Source organism: Heterocephalus glaber, unplaced genomic scaffold (genome assembly GCF_053883595.1).
Source record: "Heterocephalus glaber isolate CG9 unplaced genomic scaffold, H.glaber_assembly_v1.0 deba00001606, whole genome shotgun sequence".
Lineage (NCBI taxonomy): Eukaryota > Metazoa > Chordata > Mammalia > Rodentia > Bathyergidae > Heterocephalus > Heterocephalus glaber.
In genome coordinates this window covers 20,898,899-20,917,691 of record NW_028258377.1, presented here as the reverse complement: position 1 = coordinate 20,917,691, position 18,793 = coordinate 20,898,899, and the positions used below count along the sequence as shown (strand labels likewise).

Below are 18,793 nucleotides of genomic sequence, written 5' to 3'. Positions count from 1 at the left end.
TTAATTTACATTCTTTGTTCTATTTTTCTTAAAGACTGCCCTAAACCTACTGGTAACATATAAAGTTTGCCACAGATATAAAAAACTTGTAGTTACTATCATTCAAAATTCTTACCTGTACAACTACCCAAATCAGAAACATTTAAAATAAAATGAACCAATAGTATTGCAGCTGCAATAGCCAGTCACTGCCATAGAAATCTTAACGCAAGATATGTGAAGTCACTGTAGGCTTATAAAATAGCTACTGGGTAACCTGAATACAAAGTTCCAAGTAGTATAAATTATAAAACATTACTGTTATGACGTTTTCCCCTTAAATATTCTATCCTATTATTTATAGGTTTATGTCTAGGTAAAGCAAACTGAATTTTAAACACTTGGCCACAAAACTAGAAAATTACACAGAGAAATGTCCACCTCTTGATATAGTCCACTGAAAACTGCTCATTACTGAGCAATACTGGGGCCTACATGTGATTAATACTTCCTTTGAAACGTAAACAATTTTTAAGCTCTTCAAAGTACATCTACATTTACTGGTAATTTATAGAGGTGAGTTTCTTCCCAAGTCGATTTACTTCCTAAACCATAAGCAACAGACTTGAACAACTTCACTAACTACTGGACCTCCAAAATGTTACTGTCAATGTAAAAACCTGAACATTTTTATAACATTATAAAAGATGAATTCAGAATAGAGAACAAATTTCAAGGCAAAAGCATTTACAAATTTTGGAACTATAATGCTTTTATTACCAGAATATCTGAAACACTGATCCTTTTGTAACTGTGTAATACCGCCTCAGATTCCCACAAAATTTCAAAACATCCATTTAGAACAAAGGTGATTCTGTTGTTGCTGTTCATAATAGAACAACATCCTTAGCCTTCATAGTTCAGATCTAACTAACAAGGAGCAATGTGTAAGTTTAGACCTGAGATAAATGTCAATTCACACAAACCATATTCCATTTGAGGCCCAAAGACCTCATTATAACAAACTCCAGAATAATTACTGCAATTTAAAAATATTAACCTCTTAACACATGTTGATCAACTCATAAAATACAGAAAGTGTAGTGTTAACAAATATGTGCATTTTCCAGAGATTTTAAAATTCAGGCTAATATTTATGAACAGTATTTCAGTTAAATTATATTCAATTAAGTTATGGCATTTGAGGAAAGTTATACTTCTGGGGAAAGATCATATAAACATGCTTTTCTGAGTGGGTATGTTAGAAAAACCACAATTAACTCCTTAACATTTCTAAAATCACATAAAATGATTATTTTTGATTGCCATTACAATAAATTTTGATAGAGTATATTACTCTCTGCTCACAAGTAACGAAAACACACATAAAACAGACTTGTAGCAAATACTCAGAATCAATTATTTTTCATATGTAAAACATTTCTCGGACTTTAAAGATTTGTGATTGAGCATACAGTACTGCAATGCTGGCTACATAAAATAAATAGAAAATCTTTTTGAGAGAAAGCTCAATAATCAGAGGCTAGACTACATTTTAAGATTGAACACTGGCTATATACAAAAGGAAAAACATTTCAATGAGAAATACTTCATGTTACAGAGCTCTCATTTTTAGTGACAATATTCATGAGCTTACCATCCTGACATTTGAAAACAAGAATGCTACTTTTTTATCCTTTGGTTCCCAGTGATAAACAATGCAGTGATAAATGTCTCCAGTTTTAGCTCCTTTTATGACATTTATTAGCAGAGAAATTTCTGATGCTTTAGCTGAAATTTGGCAGCCCAAGAAGAGCACCAACTGCTCCAAAGTACCCCTGTGATTTAAAAAAAATTATTAGTACAGTATAGCTTTTAAATAAGCATACAATGTTAACCACTTACTAAGAACACTATTTATGTACCGTATCCGTATTTAATAACATTTTCTTGTATAGTCTCATATTTCTATACTCTATTATGAACATTTTTCTTATACCGCACTCTCAATGTACACACGCACCTTGAAATAGACTATTGTAGCTACTACATCCTCTCCCCTCAAAAAAAAAAAAAAAAATTTCAAGGTAAAAATTTACTTAACTCAAAACATTATATGGACTGATAATTGCTCAGATTAGAATTTAACTTGGATGTAGTTGAGGGGGAAAAGAAAATCTTAAATATAATTCCAAATGGTAGGGATAGGGCTGTGCTAAGAAGATGAAGAAAAATTTTGGCTACTTATTTTTGTATTGTTCATATTTAGTATTTGTAAATGGGAGAGGGCAAAGAAACAATTTAACAACACCCATTAAGTCTAAAAACAAGCACACTAGGTACCTGAAAAGCTCACACTGCTCTCTTGGTCAGAAGGGCTGTAAAATTCTTACTGCGGTGCCTACCAAGTTATAGTAACCCTTTCTCCCCAGCTGAAACTGAAATAAAGGAACAATATTCTACTTAAGAAAATAATTTGTAGCTTTATACTTTTAAGGTAGGAAGCGAGACATAAAATCTGCATCTAAAAGCACGCTATTAAATAATTCATAAAACATTTATCATACCTCATGTTCTAGAAACAATGCTTTCAGCTGACCTTTTGACCAATAATCCAGTGCATATGCCAAAAGTTTCATTGAAAGAGTATTTACACGTAAAAAGTTTCCAACAAAGACAACTCTGTTTATTTTCTAAAAGAAAAGAACCAAGACACTGACTTGTAGAAAAATTACTAAATCGATTTTACAATACAAAAGATTTAAAAACTACCTAAAAATGTAGGGCTAGATATATAGCTCAGTGATAATGCAGAATTCCCACTACCACCACCACAAAAAGAATAAAAAGAAAAATCAGCATTGGACAGGTCACTATACATTTGTCAAAACCCACAGCACGTACAGTAATAAGAGTGAACCCTAACGTAAACTATTGCCTCTGTGTATGGACTTTTGTGATGATGATATGAAAACACAGGTTCACAGACTCTAAAACAACTGTATTACTCTTTGGGGGGATGCTGATAGTAAGGGAGTATGTGGAAGGTGGGTACACCTGGGAACTCTATACTTGGTTTTACTGTGGTATACATTTTAAAAAACTGTTCTAAAAAATAAAGTCTACTTTGAAAAGTTCTGGAAAGACCCTAGCAAATGATTAAAGGTGATACCTGTTTTTGAAAATGGAGAATAAATAATCCATCAAAGTTAAAATTGGAGATACCTTACTGATGAGATTAAAGGAATCAAATGAAGAAAAGTAATTTTTTTTTTCTGATGCTGGGGAGTGAACCCAGGACCTCATACCTATTAAGTATAGGCTCTACACTGACCTATATCCCCAGCCTCAAATATTTTCAAAAACATTTAAGATAAACTGTAAATATCCCCAGTATGTTGCAAAGCATGTTCAACAATGACATGCAAGGTGGACTCCCCAGAGTAGGACAGTAACGATGACTAGAGTGCTGCATATGCATCAACTCTATTTACTCTCCCCATAGCATGATCCATTGGGTCATTCACCTTCTAAGATTCCATAGACTACTTTGGTTTCTTAGGTGTCCTTATAATTGGGAAATCTTAGATGAGGGAACCAATTAAGAAAATCTATTCCTATTCTCACAATATATTGACTTTCCAGACAGGGTCTCGCTTTGTAGTTCAGGCTGGCATTGAGCTCACTGTATAGCCCAGGCTGGCCCTGAACTCACAGCAATCCTACCTTTGCCTCCAGAGTAATATGTTGACTTCTGAGTACAAATCGTTGTATCTGAATTTGGATAATATAAACCATGGCCTTACTTACTGATAATTCAACTGGCCAGTGAAAATTTAGACCTACAGAGCTCAGAACCAAAGTCCCAGATAACTGTCTGACCTCAAAGTCAATTATTCCCCAAGTCTCATTAATCAACTCACCACCTATAATTAAGAAATTTAAAAGGTAAGATTCTGGATTTCAACACAGAATAATCCAATGACTTTGCATAGTGGATCTCTGTGCTTGAGCCTCTTCCCAAATATCTGCATGCATGGCTTCTTTCTATCTCCAAATCTCTAAAGATCATGGTCACACTTCTTATTGTTTTTCTATTTTTATTTCCTTTTGATTTGAAAACTTCAGATGATTTTTAATGAACCATTTAAGACCCAATTATTGACATGATGCTCTATCACATTCAAATACTTTAATATGTAATTCATGCAAGAGGATGTTCTATAAACAGGTGCCACATTTTCAATAAAACCTTCCATTAACAACTCCATCACTTCAGATTTATTCTCTGCTACCCTCTGCCCTAGCCCCAATTCTATCTGATTTGATTTTCTTTTTTGCATTTACTATCCAATACATACTACATGATTTACTCTATCAGTAGAACAATGTAAATTCCAGTCAGGAATCTGTTTTCTTTACTAATATATCATATCCCAAAAGCCTAGAACCATGCCAAGCATACAGTATCCTACAAATATTCACTGTGATAATGAGTGAATGAACAAATGAATTGTTAATTCAACAAGCACTTCCCAGTCCATTTGAAGTATTTCATATTTATAAAAATTAAATGGGCAAAAATGTAGGTGGAATTACATATATTATTTCCCAAACTATATGGTTAATCTAACAGTGTATGCTTTTTAAACTTTTCTTAAGAGTAAGCAGTAGATGCCATTCAAATAAGTGAAGAATAAGTCTCAATGCCTTCATAGCCCTGTACAATGCTGCTTGATCCATATGCAACAAGGCAGCACTGTAAAGAAGCCGAGGGCAGTAAGAAAACTTGCAAGCATTTTACTAATCAAATGCTACCAAGAGTAAAAAGTAAAAATTAAAATAAAATGAAAAGCTTTCAAAATTACTCAGCTCAAAATGTCTTATGCTTAGAATATTTTTTCCACACTGAGGAGATTTAGGTTGTGTATTTACAAAACATTTCTGGATAAATATAATTATGTATTTGTCCTATTTAAATTTAATTATCTGCTACCTTCTTGAAAGTTAATAAAGCAAGTGGGTATACAACATATATTTAATCAGTTTTGGGACTTAACAGAATAGATTTCAATCTTAGCGGCCACTTTAAGGAAAACAAAGAAATCCTGTCAGATGTACAAAAATCTCCAATTCACTTTCTTCATAAAAGTTTTGTTTTTTACCTCATTTACAGCACACATTCGTGCCACAGAACCAATGTTGTTGGTGATAGTAACTAAAGTAGCTCTTGCCAGATCTTCTTTACTAACAGATTCTCGCTTCTCTTTATAAATCATATTCCCAAAACTGCAGAGAAATAAAAAACAAAAAAAATTGATGGGTAATGAGCAACATTTCATACACTGGCATATATATTTATAATCTAGGTATTTTTATAAAGTTAGGACCAAGAGTAAAAACACAGGAGTAAAATCAAAACAAATTAACAAAAATCCATACAAGGATAAAATAGTACCTCTTAATGAATCAAGGTAAAAATTCTCAAAGAAAAGCATACAGTTGTTCCCAGGAAACAGATTCTTACAATATTTACATTTTAAAAATGATACGAAAATGATGAAATTAAATGGCTATGATTTTAGGAAGCCAAGAAAATACAGGAGGGTACATTTTGACTTCTTTCTTAAAAGTCAAAATGTTTTCAAAGGTATCTTAATGTCAGATTCCTTTTCATTCAATTACAAAGAACATTTATGACTTAGCAAGTGTTGTGTTAGGAACAAAGCCCCTCAACAGTTTAAGTGTAATACAGCGCTGTCCAGTAGAATATGAGCCACAGAAATTTCATGGTTTCTAATAATCATATTTAAAAGAGTAAAATAAATAGGTGAAGTCAGTTTGAATTGTATATTTTATTTAAGACATGTACACATGTGGCTCAAGGTTACTGTACGGACAGTGCAGGCCTAGGTGGAGAAGGAGAAAGAGCAGTAGAAGCCCTAAGTGTAACAGGAAAATACAAACCAAACCACAGGCTACCTTGGAAACAAAGGAAAAAAGATCCTTTGTCACTGTGGCAAGAGGAAACAGCTGAGAGGGTATGAAGAAAAGTTTTCCAAAGTAACAGAAAAAGTTGACCGAGAGAGAGAGAAAGAGAAAATCCTAGGCAGAATTAAAGGTTAAAGGCACAAAGAAATGAAAACTGAAAACATCTATGAAATAAAAAGTGACATCTAATGGTAAGAATGAAGGGCCCCTGTCAGGAAGAAGCAAGGAATGCAGATAGTTTAGGCTAAGATCACTACTACAAAGCACTGGCTATCTTGATAAAGAAGTTGGCAGTGTATAAACAACAACCGGTTAGAAAGTATAATGGGAAATGAGAATGATAGATAATAGAACAATGACAAAGAAAAAAAAAATTTAAAAAGAGCTGTATAAATATATATGAAGTCTTCTAAAATATCTGAAAGACAAAGTAGCCATATAAAAGCCATTATAACATCAATGGCGAGACTCAACATCACAAAAACGTTATTTTCCTTAAGAAATTACACAAGCTTAATACATTTATTTGTACTAGAAAAAGATGATTTCCACTTTCATATGGGAATCAGCTAAGCAATGGGGTGCAGCCTTTCTAGATATTAAGCAAACCTTTATGCTTCTACAAATCTTAGAGTGCTGATATATCAACACAGTAATGAAAAGCCCATGTATGATAAAGAAGTAATTGCAAATCAGTAGAATATGTAAATAAAGACTATTAATACAGTAATAAGACCTTCAGAAAGAAAAGTGAAAAACTAAAACTGGATCTACACTTTACACAAATTCCAAGATAAATTATAAAACAAAAATTTATATTAAATCAAATATTAAAATATAAAAGTAATAGCACTAAAGTAACAGAAAAGGTTCATTCCTTTATATACTTGGAATGTGGAAGGCTTACTATGAATCAATATCCAGAAGCCATAAAAGAAAACACTGATAAATTCAACTGTGTAACAATCCAACAGAAAAAGAGAACATGAACAATCACAAAGAAGAACATACGTAAGGAGAGAAATGCAAACTAAAATTACACAAAGATGCCACTTTCTCTATTAAATTAGCAAAAATTCCAAAGTCTGACTGACGGCATACTTCTAGTGAGGCGGTAAGGAAACAGGCATTTTCATCTACTGCTGGTAGGGTGAAAGCTAGAGCACATGTAACATTTACAACTCCGCGAATTTATCCTACAGATAAACCTATACATGAACAAAGTAAGGCTAAGACCACAGCATGGAAAGATTTCTAGTATATATGGCTACTTTAGAGTATATATAGTGTGCCATATAATGTTATAAAATATAAAATTATGCCATAAAATGCTACAACCTTTTGTACAATAGGACAGTAAGAATATGCATTTGTATTTGGTTAGAGTAATAGGGAAAGATATTTCAGAATGAAAAGTGGTTTCATTCTTTTTTGAGCAAGTGTCCTGCTACACAGTCTAGACTAGCACTGAACTCATTTGTCCAGGTTGGCCTCAAACTTGAGATCCTCCTGCCTCAGCCTCCCAGGTGCTGGGATGACACATGTGTGCCACCACGGCTGGTTCTAAAAGTGGTTTCTTACAGGGTAAACCTCTATGTATGTATACTTTTTAAACTATATCAATGTTAAAATTTGATTCCTATAAAGGGTAAGGGAAAGCAGTCTTAGAACTCCCTAATAAACTGCTTTGCAGAAATTAAACAATCTGAATAACACAAATGTTGAACTTACCTAGATGCTACAGCCCAACCTGGCAGACCAAATCTTTCATAGTCTCCTCCATAAATATCTCGGACCAGCTTGTCAGCTTGGGTGCTATCACCTTTGGATGCCATTTCAAGAGCTTCTTCAAAACTTTCACAGCCAGTCAATAAACTGCATAAGCCCAGAAAGGTACCCCCTCCAAGGCTAAAAAAAAAAATAAAGAAAATTTGCAAAGTTGCATTCATACACTGTATTTTTTTCCTCCAAAGTGAAAAGGTGCAGTGTTCATTTACTGAATAAACACAGAGAAAGAACACATTACTAACACTAAATGCTAGTGAAAGAAGGCAATAAAAACTGTTTAGTGAAAACAAACCTGTACAACCAAATAAATCAAGCAAGGGAATAACCACTTGGCACCCCATACTTTTTTGGTACCGGGATTGAACTCAGGTCCTTGCGCTTGCACAGCAGGCGGCAAAACCACTGAGCTAAATCCCCGGCCCTAGGGCACCCCATACTTTACACTTTGTAGTTGCTAAAAATGTATTTTTGTGTGTGCATTAAAAAAGAGTATTAGAGGGCCGGGGATTTAGCTCAGCAGTTTCACCGCCTGCCACACAAGCACAAGGACCCGAGTTCGATCTCCCGTACCAAAAAAAGAAAAAAAAGAGTGTTAGAGCTGGGTGTGCTGATGCACGCCTGCAATCCCAGCACTCGGGAGGCTGAGGCAGGAGGATTGATGGGAGTTCAAGGCCAGCCTGGGCTACAGAATAAGTTCAAGGCCAGCCTGAACTACATAGAGAGACCCTGACTCAGAAAAGAAAAAAAATGAAAAATTAAACACTGTCATTTCTAGTAAATGCTCTTTTATCAAACTCTGGAAAAAAATATTATTAGAATCATTCCAGATAAACATTTACTCATTACTGTGAAAACTTGGATGCCAACTGATAAACATTAACAATAAATATTTAAGAATTTGTGTTCTAATTAATCTTTACATATTTATCTTACAAAAAGATTGCCTGCAACATTTAAACTCATACATCTAGTTTTTTTGCTGTTGCTGTTGTATAAATATAAGCTGTTTTCCATGTAAAACTAGCATCAATATATTGATTTCATGTCAGTGTTGCAGAGCAGTAGAAGCACTTGTCTAGAATGGAAGGACCTGGGTTTAACCCCCAGTACTCACCCCAATCATTCAGTATTTCAAAACTTGCATGTATAAAACATTGTGAATGTTTAAAAAAAAGGTTACTACCTTGTCCCAGTCACTCGCTTATAGTTGTCTTTGGAATGGACTGCTAAAATACTGACACCTGAGCCAATGTTCACTACCAGCAGTGGATAGGGATCATCTAGGTTAAAAGGCATCTTTTGGCATCGCTCAGGTTCTGAGGCATTAGCAAAATAATAGCACTCTGCTTGGCCATTGAAACTGACAGAATCTATATACAGCAAGCCCTTTACAAGGCAGTCAAGTTCATCCAGTTTGTGCAGGTGGAGGTTTCCAATCTAAAAAAATAAAAAGTGAAAAGTTTAAGTGGAAGGCAGCATTCAAAATACTTGACTCAACTATATTGCATAATTTCCACATACTTAACATGATCTGAGCCTACATAAGCACAAAGCATTTTATCTATGTGTATAAACATATCTTCACATGGTTCTAACATACTGAATTTGCTAGGAATTCAAGCACTATACAAACACAGGAATATTATGCTTTTACTGTCTGGAGTTTTACTAAGAATTGATCAGCATCTTGGGAAATAATGTCACCCACAATATCACAGCTTATAGATTCTGATTCTAGCCTGCCTCAAAAAGAGAAGGTACTGCGTTCAATTCCCAGTACCCAAAGAAACAAAAAACTTCCAGATTCTGACTAATAAAATATACTGTGTCAATCTGTCATTTGTAGCTTTTGCATTCACGAATCTTTATGCAGGTGCAAACATTTAATGATTTCATTATGTCCTCTGGTATGATTATACCAGCTAATATTGTTATGTAAAGACCTTAATTTCTTGTTTTTGTTATCACATTTGGGTACCTGTTTGAAATTATTAAATTCATTTCAAGTTAGGTAAGAGTATATTGTGCTATGCTGTACTTTCACTTAGAATTCACAATCTGTGTGGTCTAGAATAACCATACTCTTTGAGGACTTTGTCTTTTTAGTTGTATTCTTCCAATACTGAGCACAAAACTTGATACATACAAAATGCTCAAATATTTGTCCAATAAATGACAATATTAACAAAACAAATTTATAAAACTTCATTTAAAAAGTTACATATTTTTAAAAATTAGAACATCAGCCAGGTAGGGTTTCACAAGCCTATTAACCCAGTGCTCTGGAAGGCTGAGGCAGGAGGAACACAAGTCAATCCAATCCAGGCAATGTGGCGAGACCCTTTCTCAAAGAACTTGGGGGAAAGCTCAGTGTGAAAGGCCTGGGTTCAATAACCAGTGCCATACATACACACATACACATACACACACACACACACACACACACACACACACACACACACACACACAAAGCAAACAATAAAACCCTCCATATCTGGATATCAGTACTTCAATGGCCAGGTGAAAGCTGGCTGCAAGGACATTGCTTTTAGCAAGAATACTGGCAAACAATAAATACTGCATATCCAGACAAACTGACTGCAAATTCATGAAATTTATTTTTATAATTACTCATTGAGTATTTATCAGATTTATCCATCAATAGAAAAAAATTTAATACTTTAGATCAAACTACCCCAGATTGTAAGGAGCTTGTTTATATGTGCCATAAGTGAATAATATTCTATGAACAAAATTTTCAATGGCTGAAAAATTAAATAGTTCACATCTACATTTTCAAAGAAAACAAATTTCAGCAGCCCCGAATACTGGCTTTGAAATTTAGTGGAAAATCCTGACAGAAGCTTTGCAAACTCCTAAAGGCACATAACAAAAATCAATACAGTGAAGTCCCTGACCTATGAACACCACGCCTGTGAACTTTCACAGTACAGTACGATAGCGGATAGTAGCACAGTGCTCAGTCAGAGCCCAGGATGTCTGGAGGCAAGAGGAAAAGCAGTGGTGATGTGGAAGGAACTGCTAGGAAGCACAAAGCAACACACACTGTGTATGCGTGTCAAAGGTGTACGGACTCACTGTTTGACTTACAAGTGAATTCAACTTACCAGTGTTCTCTCAGAACACAACTTGTCTCTAAGTTGGGGATCTACAAATGACTCCATGAGAGGAACACAGCAAGTTTAACTGTAGAAACCCCAAGAAAAAAGCTAACATTTTTTATTCACGTGTCTATTTATCAACCAGAGGATTAGACAGAGATAGCCCTGGGAGAAATGACATGAATTACTAAAAAAACCCCACACATATGTAGGGCGCTAATGATGACAGAATTCAAACCTTGTATATCTGACTGTACACTGTCAAATTCATTGAAGTTTCCCTTGCGTATCTCTAGGTTTAGCCTCCCAAGTAGTTCAGATGATAGATGTGTGCCACCACACCTGGCTTTAAGTTCCCCCTTTAGCACAGTCCTAAACCTAGTTTTTACCAAACATTATGTGCAATAGCATGCCTAAATCTAGGCAATTTAACATGTTCCCGCCAGCTTGAACCACGAGTGGTATAGTAACGCATGAGACAGTCTCAAATGTACCACTGGGTGGATCAAACTGCCTGGCAGCAAGACAGGCCTATCATGAACACGTTAATCATCCCATAAAGGTGTTTAAAATGTCCCAAATGAAAGGCTAGTCATGAATACATCCTTCCTCTGTCTCCTTAGGGGAACTAACCTAAGGAATATTCTAAATGGAAACACAGCCTCATATTTAAAACTGAACACAAGGATTATCAATTTTTGGCTCAAGTAACAAATACTTACTGTACGAAAATCTTTTTCAAACTTGTAAGCACCACCTCCTGTAGCACATAGCACCGTGTGTAATGTTGAAAAGTTCTTATCTCTTCCCATTTGGATAAAAGTAGGCAGGTCCTGGGTTGGAAATCTGATAAAGTGCAAGTTCCCTCTTCGCCCAAAAAGCGTTAAATCCTTCAGTTCAAGGTGTACATCCCGAATGCCAGTGGATCCATATGCCACATTAGAAGTCAAATATTTCCGAATACTTTTTAGGCTCTCAACTTCCTCTTGTTCTTCCTCTGCTGTGATATCGATAGGTTCAAAGTATGAGAGCTTTACTAGAGTTCCCCCAATGTCCATGCCAAACCAAGGGAAAGCTGTGAATTAAAAAAAATAATAATAATAATAAAAGCTATATGTACAGATTTTAGAAATATAAACTGAGAACAAGCAGTTAATTTTCCGCAAACTCATTTATCCTGAATTATGCATTTAGTCAATAATCAGGTAAGATGTATCTTCTATGTGTATCTCACCTTTCTCCTTCAATTTTATTTGTATGTTTCCAAGAACTTATAACAGGATACTCAGAGATGGTCCACAGCCTTTTAATTCCTGGTCTAATAGGTATTCCTTTTCTTTATTTAATACTTAACCTCATGCCATACAAAATCTGAAGAATCTGAATTTTGTTTCAATAAATAGGTTATTACTTAGGGCTTGAACATCTTTCTGCTTCTATAAAGGTTTTAATATAATAAAATTGGCCTATAATCACCCACAGGAAAAGTAGCTCCTTAAAAGGAAATTTATTTTCTACTTATTTTTTACTCATTAAGCAAAGTTATTTTCTTTGGTAAATGTGGTTAACACTGCTGAAAGTAAGTCATACTCTGGAATAAGCACATTTAGGCCGGCATTATCATTCAGGTTTGGGACTTGGGGTCCTCTTACTAACTGGGCTATATGACTCTAGAAGAGCCATTAATCTCTCAGTATACTACTTTCCTCAATTCTCTTCAGTAAATCAGATATGTAAAATAAGATAAAATTCCAGCCCCCAAGGAGAGCTCAATTTAGCAGGGAATACCAATATAAATACACAAGAATTAAGTAAAATAAAATTATATGTGCAGTACACACCAATATAAGGAATGCTAAATTTTATGCCTGTTTAAACGTGGGGAATACTAAACAACAACAACAAACCTATACATAGACAGAGGCATAAATCAATACAACTAGAGACCTAAGAAAAAGACTGAAGCTGAGAAAATAGGAATCAAATCTCAAAGGGTCCTGTACACTAGGCAAAGGACCTTAGATTGCAATTTGTAGGCAATTGAGGACACTACTATTGACAAGAAAGCTAAGCAGTCTACTTGCAAATTAAAATGCTTCTTTAGTGGCATGGTGCAGGATACACAAGTGTTGAAGATGTACCTACAGAATAAGGCCACGGTACCCTAAATCCAGATCAAAATCGCCTAGTTATTAGTTTAAAAATACAGATTTCTGAACCCACATTCCAGAGGCAGTGGCCAATGATATTTAAGAGATCTGGGGCTCTTACTAAATTTACACATACACACCCACACACCTATACCCACAAAGACTATATATGAGATTCTACCATAATAAGATATAAATGGCCACTTGAGAAACACTGGTTTTGGCAAACTGATTCCTTCATGCTATTCTACAATGTGATTTCTTGTTATCAGTCATAATTTTTATACAGATGCAATGCAGTATTTTATTGTTCCCAATGGTGGGAGAAACGTCAGTATTTCAGTATCATGAATTGTAAAATTTTAATTCTTAAAATTTGTTTAAAGCACAACTGATTCTGTTTCAATGAAATTATAGCTGACAATTACTGAGTACTCGGTATGGGTCATAAATGTTCATTTACCTCAATATCCCAATATGAATTATTAAGATATGAGAGATTACGAACTTACGTTAAGGTCAAACTGTCGGTAGGTGACTGAACTGAGACAGCATTCCACTCTAGGAAGTCTATTTCTATTCTGTGGTATTTTAATTTCTAATAGTGGCTCAAAAGTAATTTAATATTTAAAATACATGTATTACAAAATGTTTGGCAAGAAAACACATTTTTTATGCACAAGTTATCAAAGAAAATTCTACAATTCTATTTGTTTTTAAAATACTCATTTTACATAGCTGGGCATGGTGGCACAAGCCTGTTTTTCCAACACTGAGAAAGCTGAGGCAGGAGGTTGGCCATTCGGCCAAGACAGGCTGGAGTATACATAGCAAGAACCTGGCCCAAAAAAACCAAAATTAAAAAATTTCTTTAAATATCCATTTTACTTGATACATGTGTACTATTAGAACACTAAAAAAATGATTCAATGAGAGAATTCTATAGACATTTCTCTACAGTAGAATCTATACATTTACTAAAATTACTGTGATTTTGAATGTGAGGAATTCTATTATGTTTCAAATCCAAATTGCCATCTCAAGCTATATTAAAAATAATTTTAAAAACCAAAAGATTCTTAAACAACAAAATGATTTTAGGCTGTAATTTGGTAAGCATGGGGCTCTAAGATTCTAAACAAGTACTATGCTTTTACAAGCATATGAGAGAGGGGATGTATAAGAGGTGGGATGTACCATGTACAGGTGCAAATTCTCTACAAAGAGTGTTATTATGTATCTCTAAAATGTACCAATAGATATTTTGTTATGTAAAAAATAAATTTTGAAAAAAAATTAGAAGCTGAGAACAAACCCAAGGCCTTGGCCATGTTTAGGTAAGGGCTCTACTACTGAGCTCTATCTCAGGCCAAGGCCATCTTAAATAAAATACAATCTCTAAAGGAATAGCAGACCATTTATAGAAACTATAAATACATCCCTAGGTAAAAAGAAATATGCTGTCTTGCAAGCGCAAGGTCCTAAGTACAATCCCTGGTACCAGGAAAAAAAAAAATGCTGTCATTTATCATTAAGTTTTGCTTTCAGTTTATTCACAAAATCTAGTTTCTGGGACAGGGTCTCACTATGTAGTTCAGGCTGGCCTTGATCTTGCAGAGATCCTTCTGCCTCAGCTTCCTGAGTGCTGGGATTATAGGGCTGTGCCACCACGTTCAATTAAAATTGTGTTTTTTGAGAATACTCATTTTCACACCTTCACTATTATGATTCCTGAGTATAGATTTGGGTGTTTTCTTTTAATAAATTACTTCTAAGGGGAGGTATATTAGAAACTACTTCCTTTAAATGTACCTTATTACCTATTGGAAGTGATAGTAATTCTAAACTAAATTTATAAACAGGCCGATCAAATTATGGAGGACACCAAAAAAAAAAAAATTATAAAGAAGCAGAGTACACATACATGTTACGTAATTCTCTGTGCCTAACAAAAATTTCCAGGACCTTACTACTTGGGTTAGCAAAGCACTGACTCAAAATCTACATTACACATTTAGATATACAGGGGACCTTGACTTGTGAACTCCATCCATTCCTGAGGGCTGGTTGTAACAAGTCAATACAGCTGAGATCTGAATGTTTACTGGGTATATGCTATAGATAACAAGAGACGGATGAATCTTCCATTAACCTAATTTACTCAAGTTGTTTGGATGTCAGGCTGGTCGTAATTTGAGGGTCCTTAGCATCTTTCACTATAACCTTGTTGACCCAGTTATATGACATACAGGTAAATAAAACACCAGCTGAAAAAACATACCTTAAATCATGTCAGCTGAAGTACAGAGGAATACTACTGATTCTCCTTTGCCTGGCATTGAAATAACAGAAAACCTCAAATGCTTACCTAGTTACACAATGTTCATGGCAAAATAAATTCCTCGCAAAATTTTCTGGCTAATACAAGTATTTGGCTTATAACCTGATAATACATTGGTGATGTACCTAAAAGTAATAACACTCAAGTGATTAATGTAAGAAAATGTATGGAGCCAAATCACTTTTTGCTGTTGTTGTGTTTTTGGTTTTTTTTTGGTACCGGGGATCGAACTCTGGTCCTTCTGCTTGCAAGGCAGGTGGCAGAACCACTGAGCTAACTCCCCGGCCCTGTTGTTGTTTTTTCCATTTTTTTGAGACAAGTCTCACTATGTGGTTCAGGCTGGCCTGGAACTTGTAAGATCCCCCTCCTCAGCTTCTTGAGTGCTGAGATTTACAGGTGTGCCCCACCAAGCCTAGCTAGCCAAATCACTTGTTTAGCCAATATGATATATAGCTTCCTTTAGCATTGCTGTAAGTTAATGCCACATGCATACAAAGTAGAGCCTTACCAAGTCAATAAATAATAACTATTACAAAAACCACAACATACTCAAGTATGTATTAAAAAATAGAAAAAAAAAATCCCGTGTTTTAAAAAAATTACAATTTCAGTTATAAGTGTATCTAGGACAGTTTAGGGCGGAAATACCTTTTCCACACATACAGAAACAAGATGCTCTTTATTTTTTTACTATAAAGATTTTAGTACTTTTACCCAGAAAAAGCTGTAAATGTTATTTTAGACTTCTAAATCAAATTCCCTAAGCAGTTTTTTAGCATGACCCTTTTTAGGATTAAAGAAGGATTAAAGGTTTAATGTTCAATGTAGTAATAAACATAGTTAAAAAAAAAAAAAGCATTCTTTACAAATGGGGTGTGGTGGCACACCTTTAATTCCAGCACTTGGGAAGCTAAGGCTGGAGGATGGAGAGTTTGAGGCCAGTCTGGGCTACACAGTGACTTCAAAGCCTGCCTAAACTACACAGGGTGAGACCCTGTCTCAAAAAAAGGGGATGCTCTGATTTCCCAACCCGGTTTATTTTATAAACTTGTTATGACAGTCATTATAAATTTTAAAATAAATTTGAAGACGGTATTCCTACTTGATTATTAGTTTGCCCAAATCCAAGTAATCAATAACTATCAGAATGTAAAAAAAAAAAAAACACCTTGAGTCAGAACACGAATTTATGATAAACTTTTCAGGAAATGCAAATTTTAAGATAAACAGAAAATGTGTGTCTTGAGGGCAGATGTCTAAGTATTCCACATTACTGCATCTCTTCAAGATGTATTAGTTTAATTCAGCAAGCGTAAATTAGAAGTCCTTCTACATTGTTATTTAAACTATTCCCATCACTATTTTATAGGCTCAAACCTGGCCTGGTGGCGCTTGCCTGTAATCACAGCACTCAGGAGGCTGAGGCAGGAGGATTGCCACAAATTTAAGGCCAGTCTGAACTACACAGCTAGACCTTGTCTTTAAAAAAAACCCCACAAAAACCAAAAACTGTTTTATAGACTCCGAAATACCAGAAGAATGCTGCAGCTGTAACAAGAAATCGCCAAGAAAATTTTGATTAGCAGACACAACTACCAGATAAGAAAAGTTTGTGTTTCTCAAGTATTTTGACTGTGCCCTACAGGTGACTTTAAACCAGCTGATTTAGGATTGTGAACTTAGCATACAACTGGTAGGGGGGACCTTGGAAAAAAATTACCCTGAGCCTAAGTTCAAAGTTCTTCTTAGTAAAGACCAAAGTATCACACATTTAAATAAATAATTTTCAGAGTTCTTAGGTTGCTTCTCCAGTGAGGTTTACAAGATCCCTGGTGGGCTGAAAGGCAGGGAAGGCGTTAGTATCATTTAAAGATGCACATTTTTCAGGCCCAGCCTGGTGGCACACGCCTGTCATCTCAGCACTTGGGAGGCTGAGGTAGGAGAATCCCTGCGAGTTCAAGGCCACCCTGAACTACATAGTGAGACCTTGTCTCATCTCCCCCCTATTCTTCCAAAACCCTCAGAAGATACACTATCAATTTAAAAAACTTTCTGGACAACAGAAACACAAAGGAAAAGATGCAGATTTTTCAGAACGGCGGGGAGGAGCCCATGAAACACCGAAAAACTGTAAAATATCAGTATATTTCTACGTTTTGAGAATAGATCTTCATATTCCTAGTGGTCCCAGGAGAGACTTTAAGTGTGACAATTACAACGAATGAACAATGAAATAAACCAATTACAGAAATAAAAGGCTTTTAAAAAGCTACAAATAAAGGGAAGCAAATGAGTTCTGCTTTCTTACAGCTTGGTAAGATTTTTTTTTAAAAAAATACACGCAGAGAAAAATATCTACAGGTATTCCTCGTAATATTAATAGTGGTTCGCTCCGGGTAGCGGGAATACAGGTGTTTTTAATCTTTGCGTTTTTGTATTTTCGAACACAAACATGAATTGATAGTCTACACAAAAACCGTCTAATTTACCCACTGGCAAGTTATACGCACGTGTGTTTAAAAGCTCCAATTGCAACAACAGTGACAACTCTCAGGAAAGCACTGGATTTCAAGGACACAAGCAAGAAGCCCAGAAATTGCTGGAAATGGGTGGTAACTGCCCCTCGATGACAGCCACCACTATCTCTTTTCAACCTGATTTCAAGTCGCGAGACGGGAGTAGCAGCTCCACTGTGGTTGGGCAAAACCTGAATCAAAAATTATCTCTTGCAACCTCCCAGCTCGCGAAGAGGAAGTGGGAGGACAGGGCTAGGGGGCGGCAGGCACTCACCAAGCGAGCGCAGGGGGATGGGAGGTCGGCCGCAGCGAGCCAGGGACTGATACGGTCCCTCCGCCTTCCTCCCGCGCAGGGCGCGGGCGAAGAGCGACCCGCTGGGACCAAGGCCGCTTCGCTGGAGGTTCCAGACGCGGCCCAGAGGCTCCCTCCCAACCCGGCGGCCCCAGCCCCCATCTTACACGGCTTCTTGGCATCCTTGATCTTCATGGCGTCGGCCTGAGAGGCGAGGGGCAGCCTCGAGTCTGGAGCGCTGGGAAGAGTGGCAGCGACTCCGGGGGTGGCAGGGCCGCGCTCGGAGGCCCGGCCGGTTCCTCCCCTCAGCCCGGGCGGGGCGGGCTTAAGGCGGGGCGGCGGCGCCTAGGGCGACGCCCGGCCCAGGGGGCGGCCCCCACCCCGCGAGGGGCGGCCGGGACCGAGCGAGCTGGGGAAGGCCGCCGGCCTCGCCGTTCCGGGGCCCCCCGCAGCCGCTCCGAACAAAAGGTCCCGGTTCCCCGAGCCGCCGCCGCCGCCGCCGCCGCCGCAATGAGAAACAGCCCGCCCAGGCCGAGCGCCCACGTGACAACAGCGCCCCCTCCATCCCCCGCTCGCCGCACGGCCGCTGGAAGTTGTAGTTCTCCACGTCCGCA

General features: G+C 36.6%; 1 protein-coding gene across 1 annotated transcript; it reads right to left on the bottom strand.

Moving 5' to 3' along the window:
- Positions 1–733: 733 nt before the first annotated feature.
- Pank3 (pantothenate kinase 3) lies at positions 734–18,666 on the bottom strand. The gene is made up of 7 exons (XM_004836408.4): positions 18,347–18,666; positions 11,603–11,955; positions 8,942–9,195; positions 7,702–7,878; positions 5,145–5,268; positions 2,547–2,672; positions 734–1,817 (listed from the first exon to the last, which is right to left on the bottom strand). Exons 1-7 carry the CDS (start codon positions 18,372–18,374, stop codon positions 1,767–1,769), a joined length of 1,113 nt encoding a protein of 370 aa, XP_004836465.1. The 5' UTR covers positions 18,375–18,666; the 3' UTR covers positions 734–1,766.
- Between the last annotated feature and the right edge of the window lie 127 nt (positions 18,667–18,793).

Bases quoted from the DNA above. Each gene is read 5' to 3' on its own strand.
- Pank3 (XM_004836408.4), bottom strand. From the start codon at position 18,374: ATGAAGATCAAGGATGCCAAGAAGCCGT. The intron at 2,673-5,144 runs GTAAAAAACAAA...CTTTTCTTTTAG, and splicing joins GAATGTGTGCTGTAAATGAG to AAAATAAACAGAGTTGTCTT. The intron at 1,818-2,546 runs GTATGATAAATG...TTTAAATCACAG, and splicing joins CATTGTTTCTAGAACATGAG to GGGTACTTTGGAGCAGTTGG.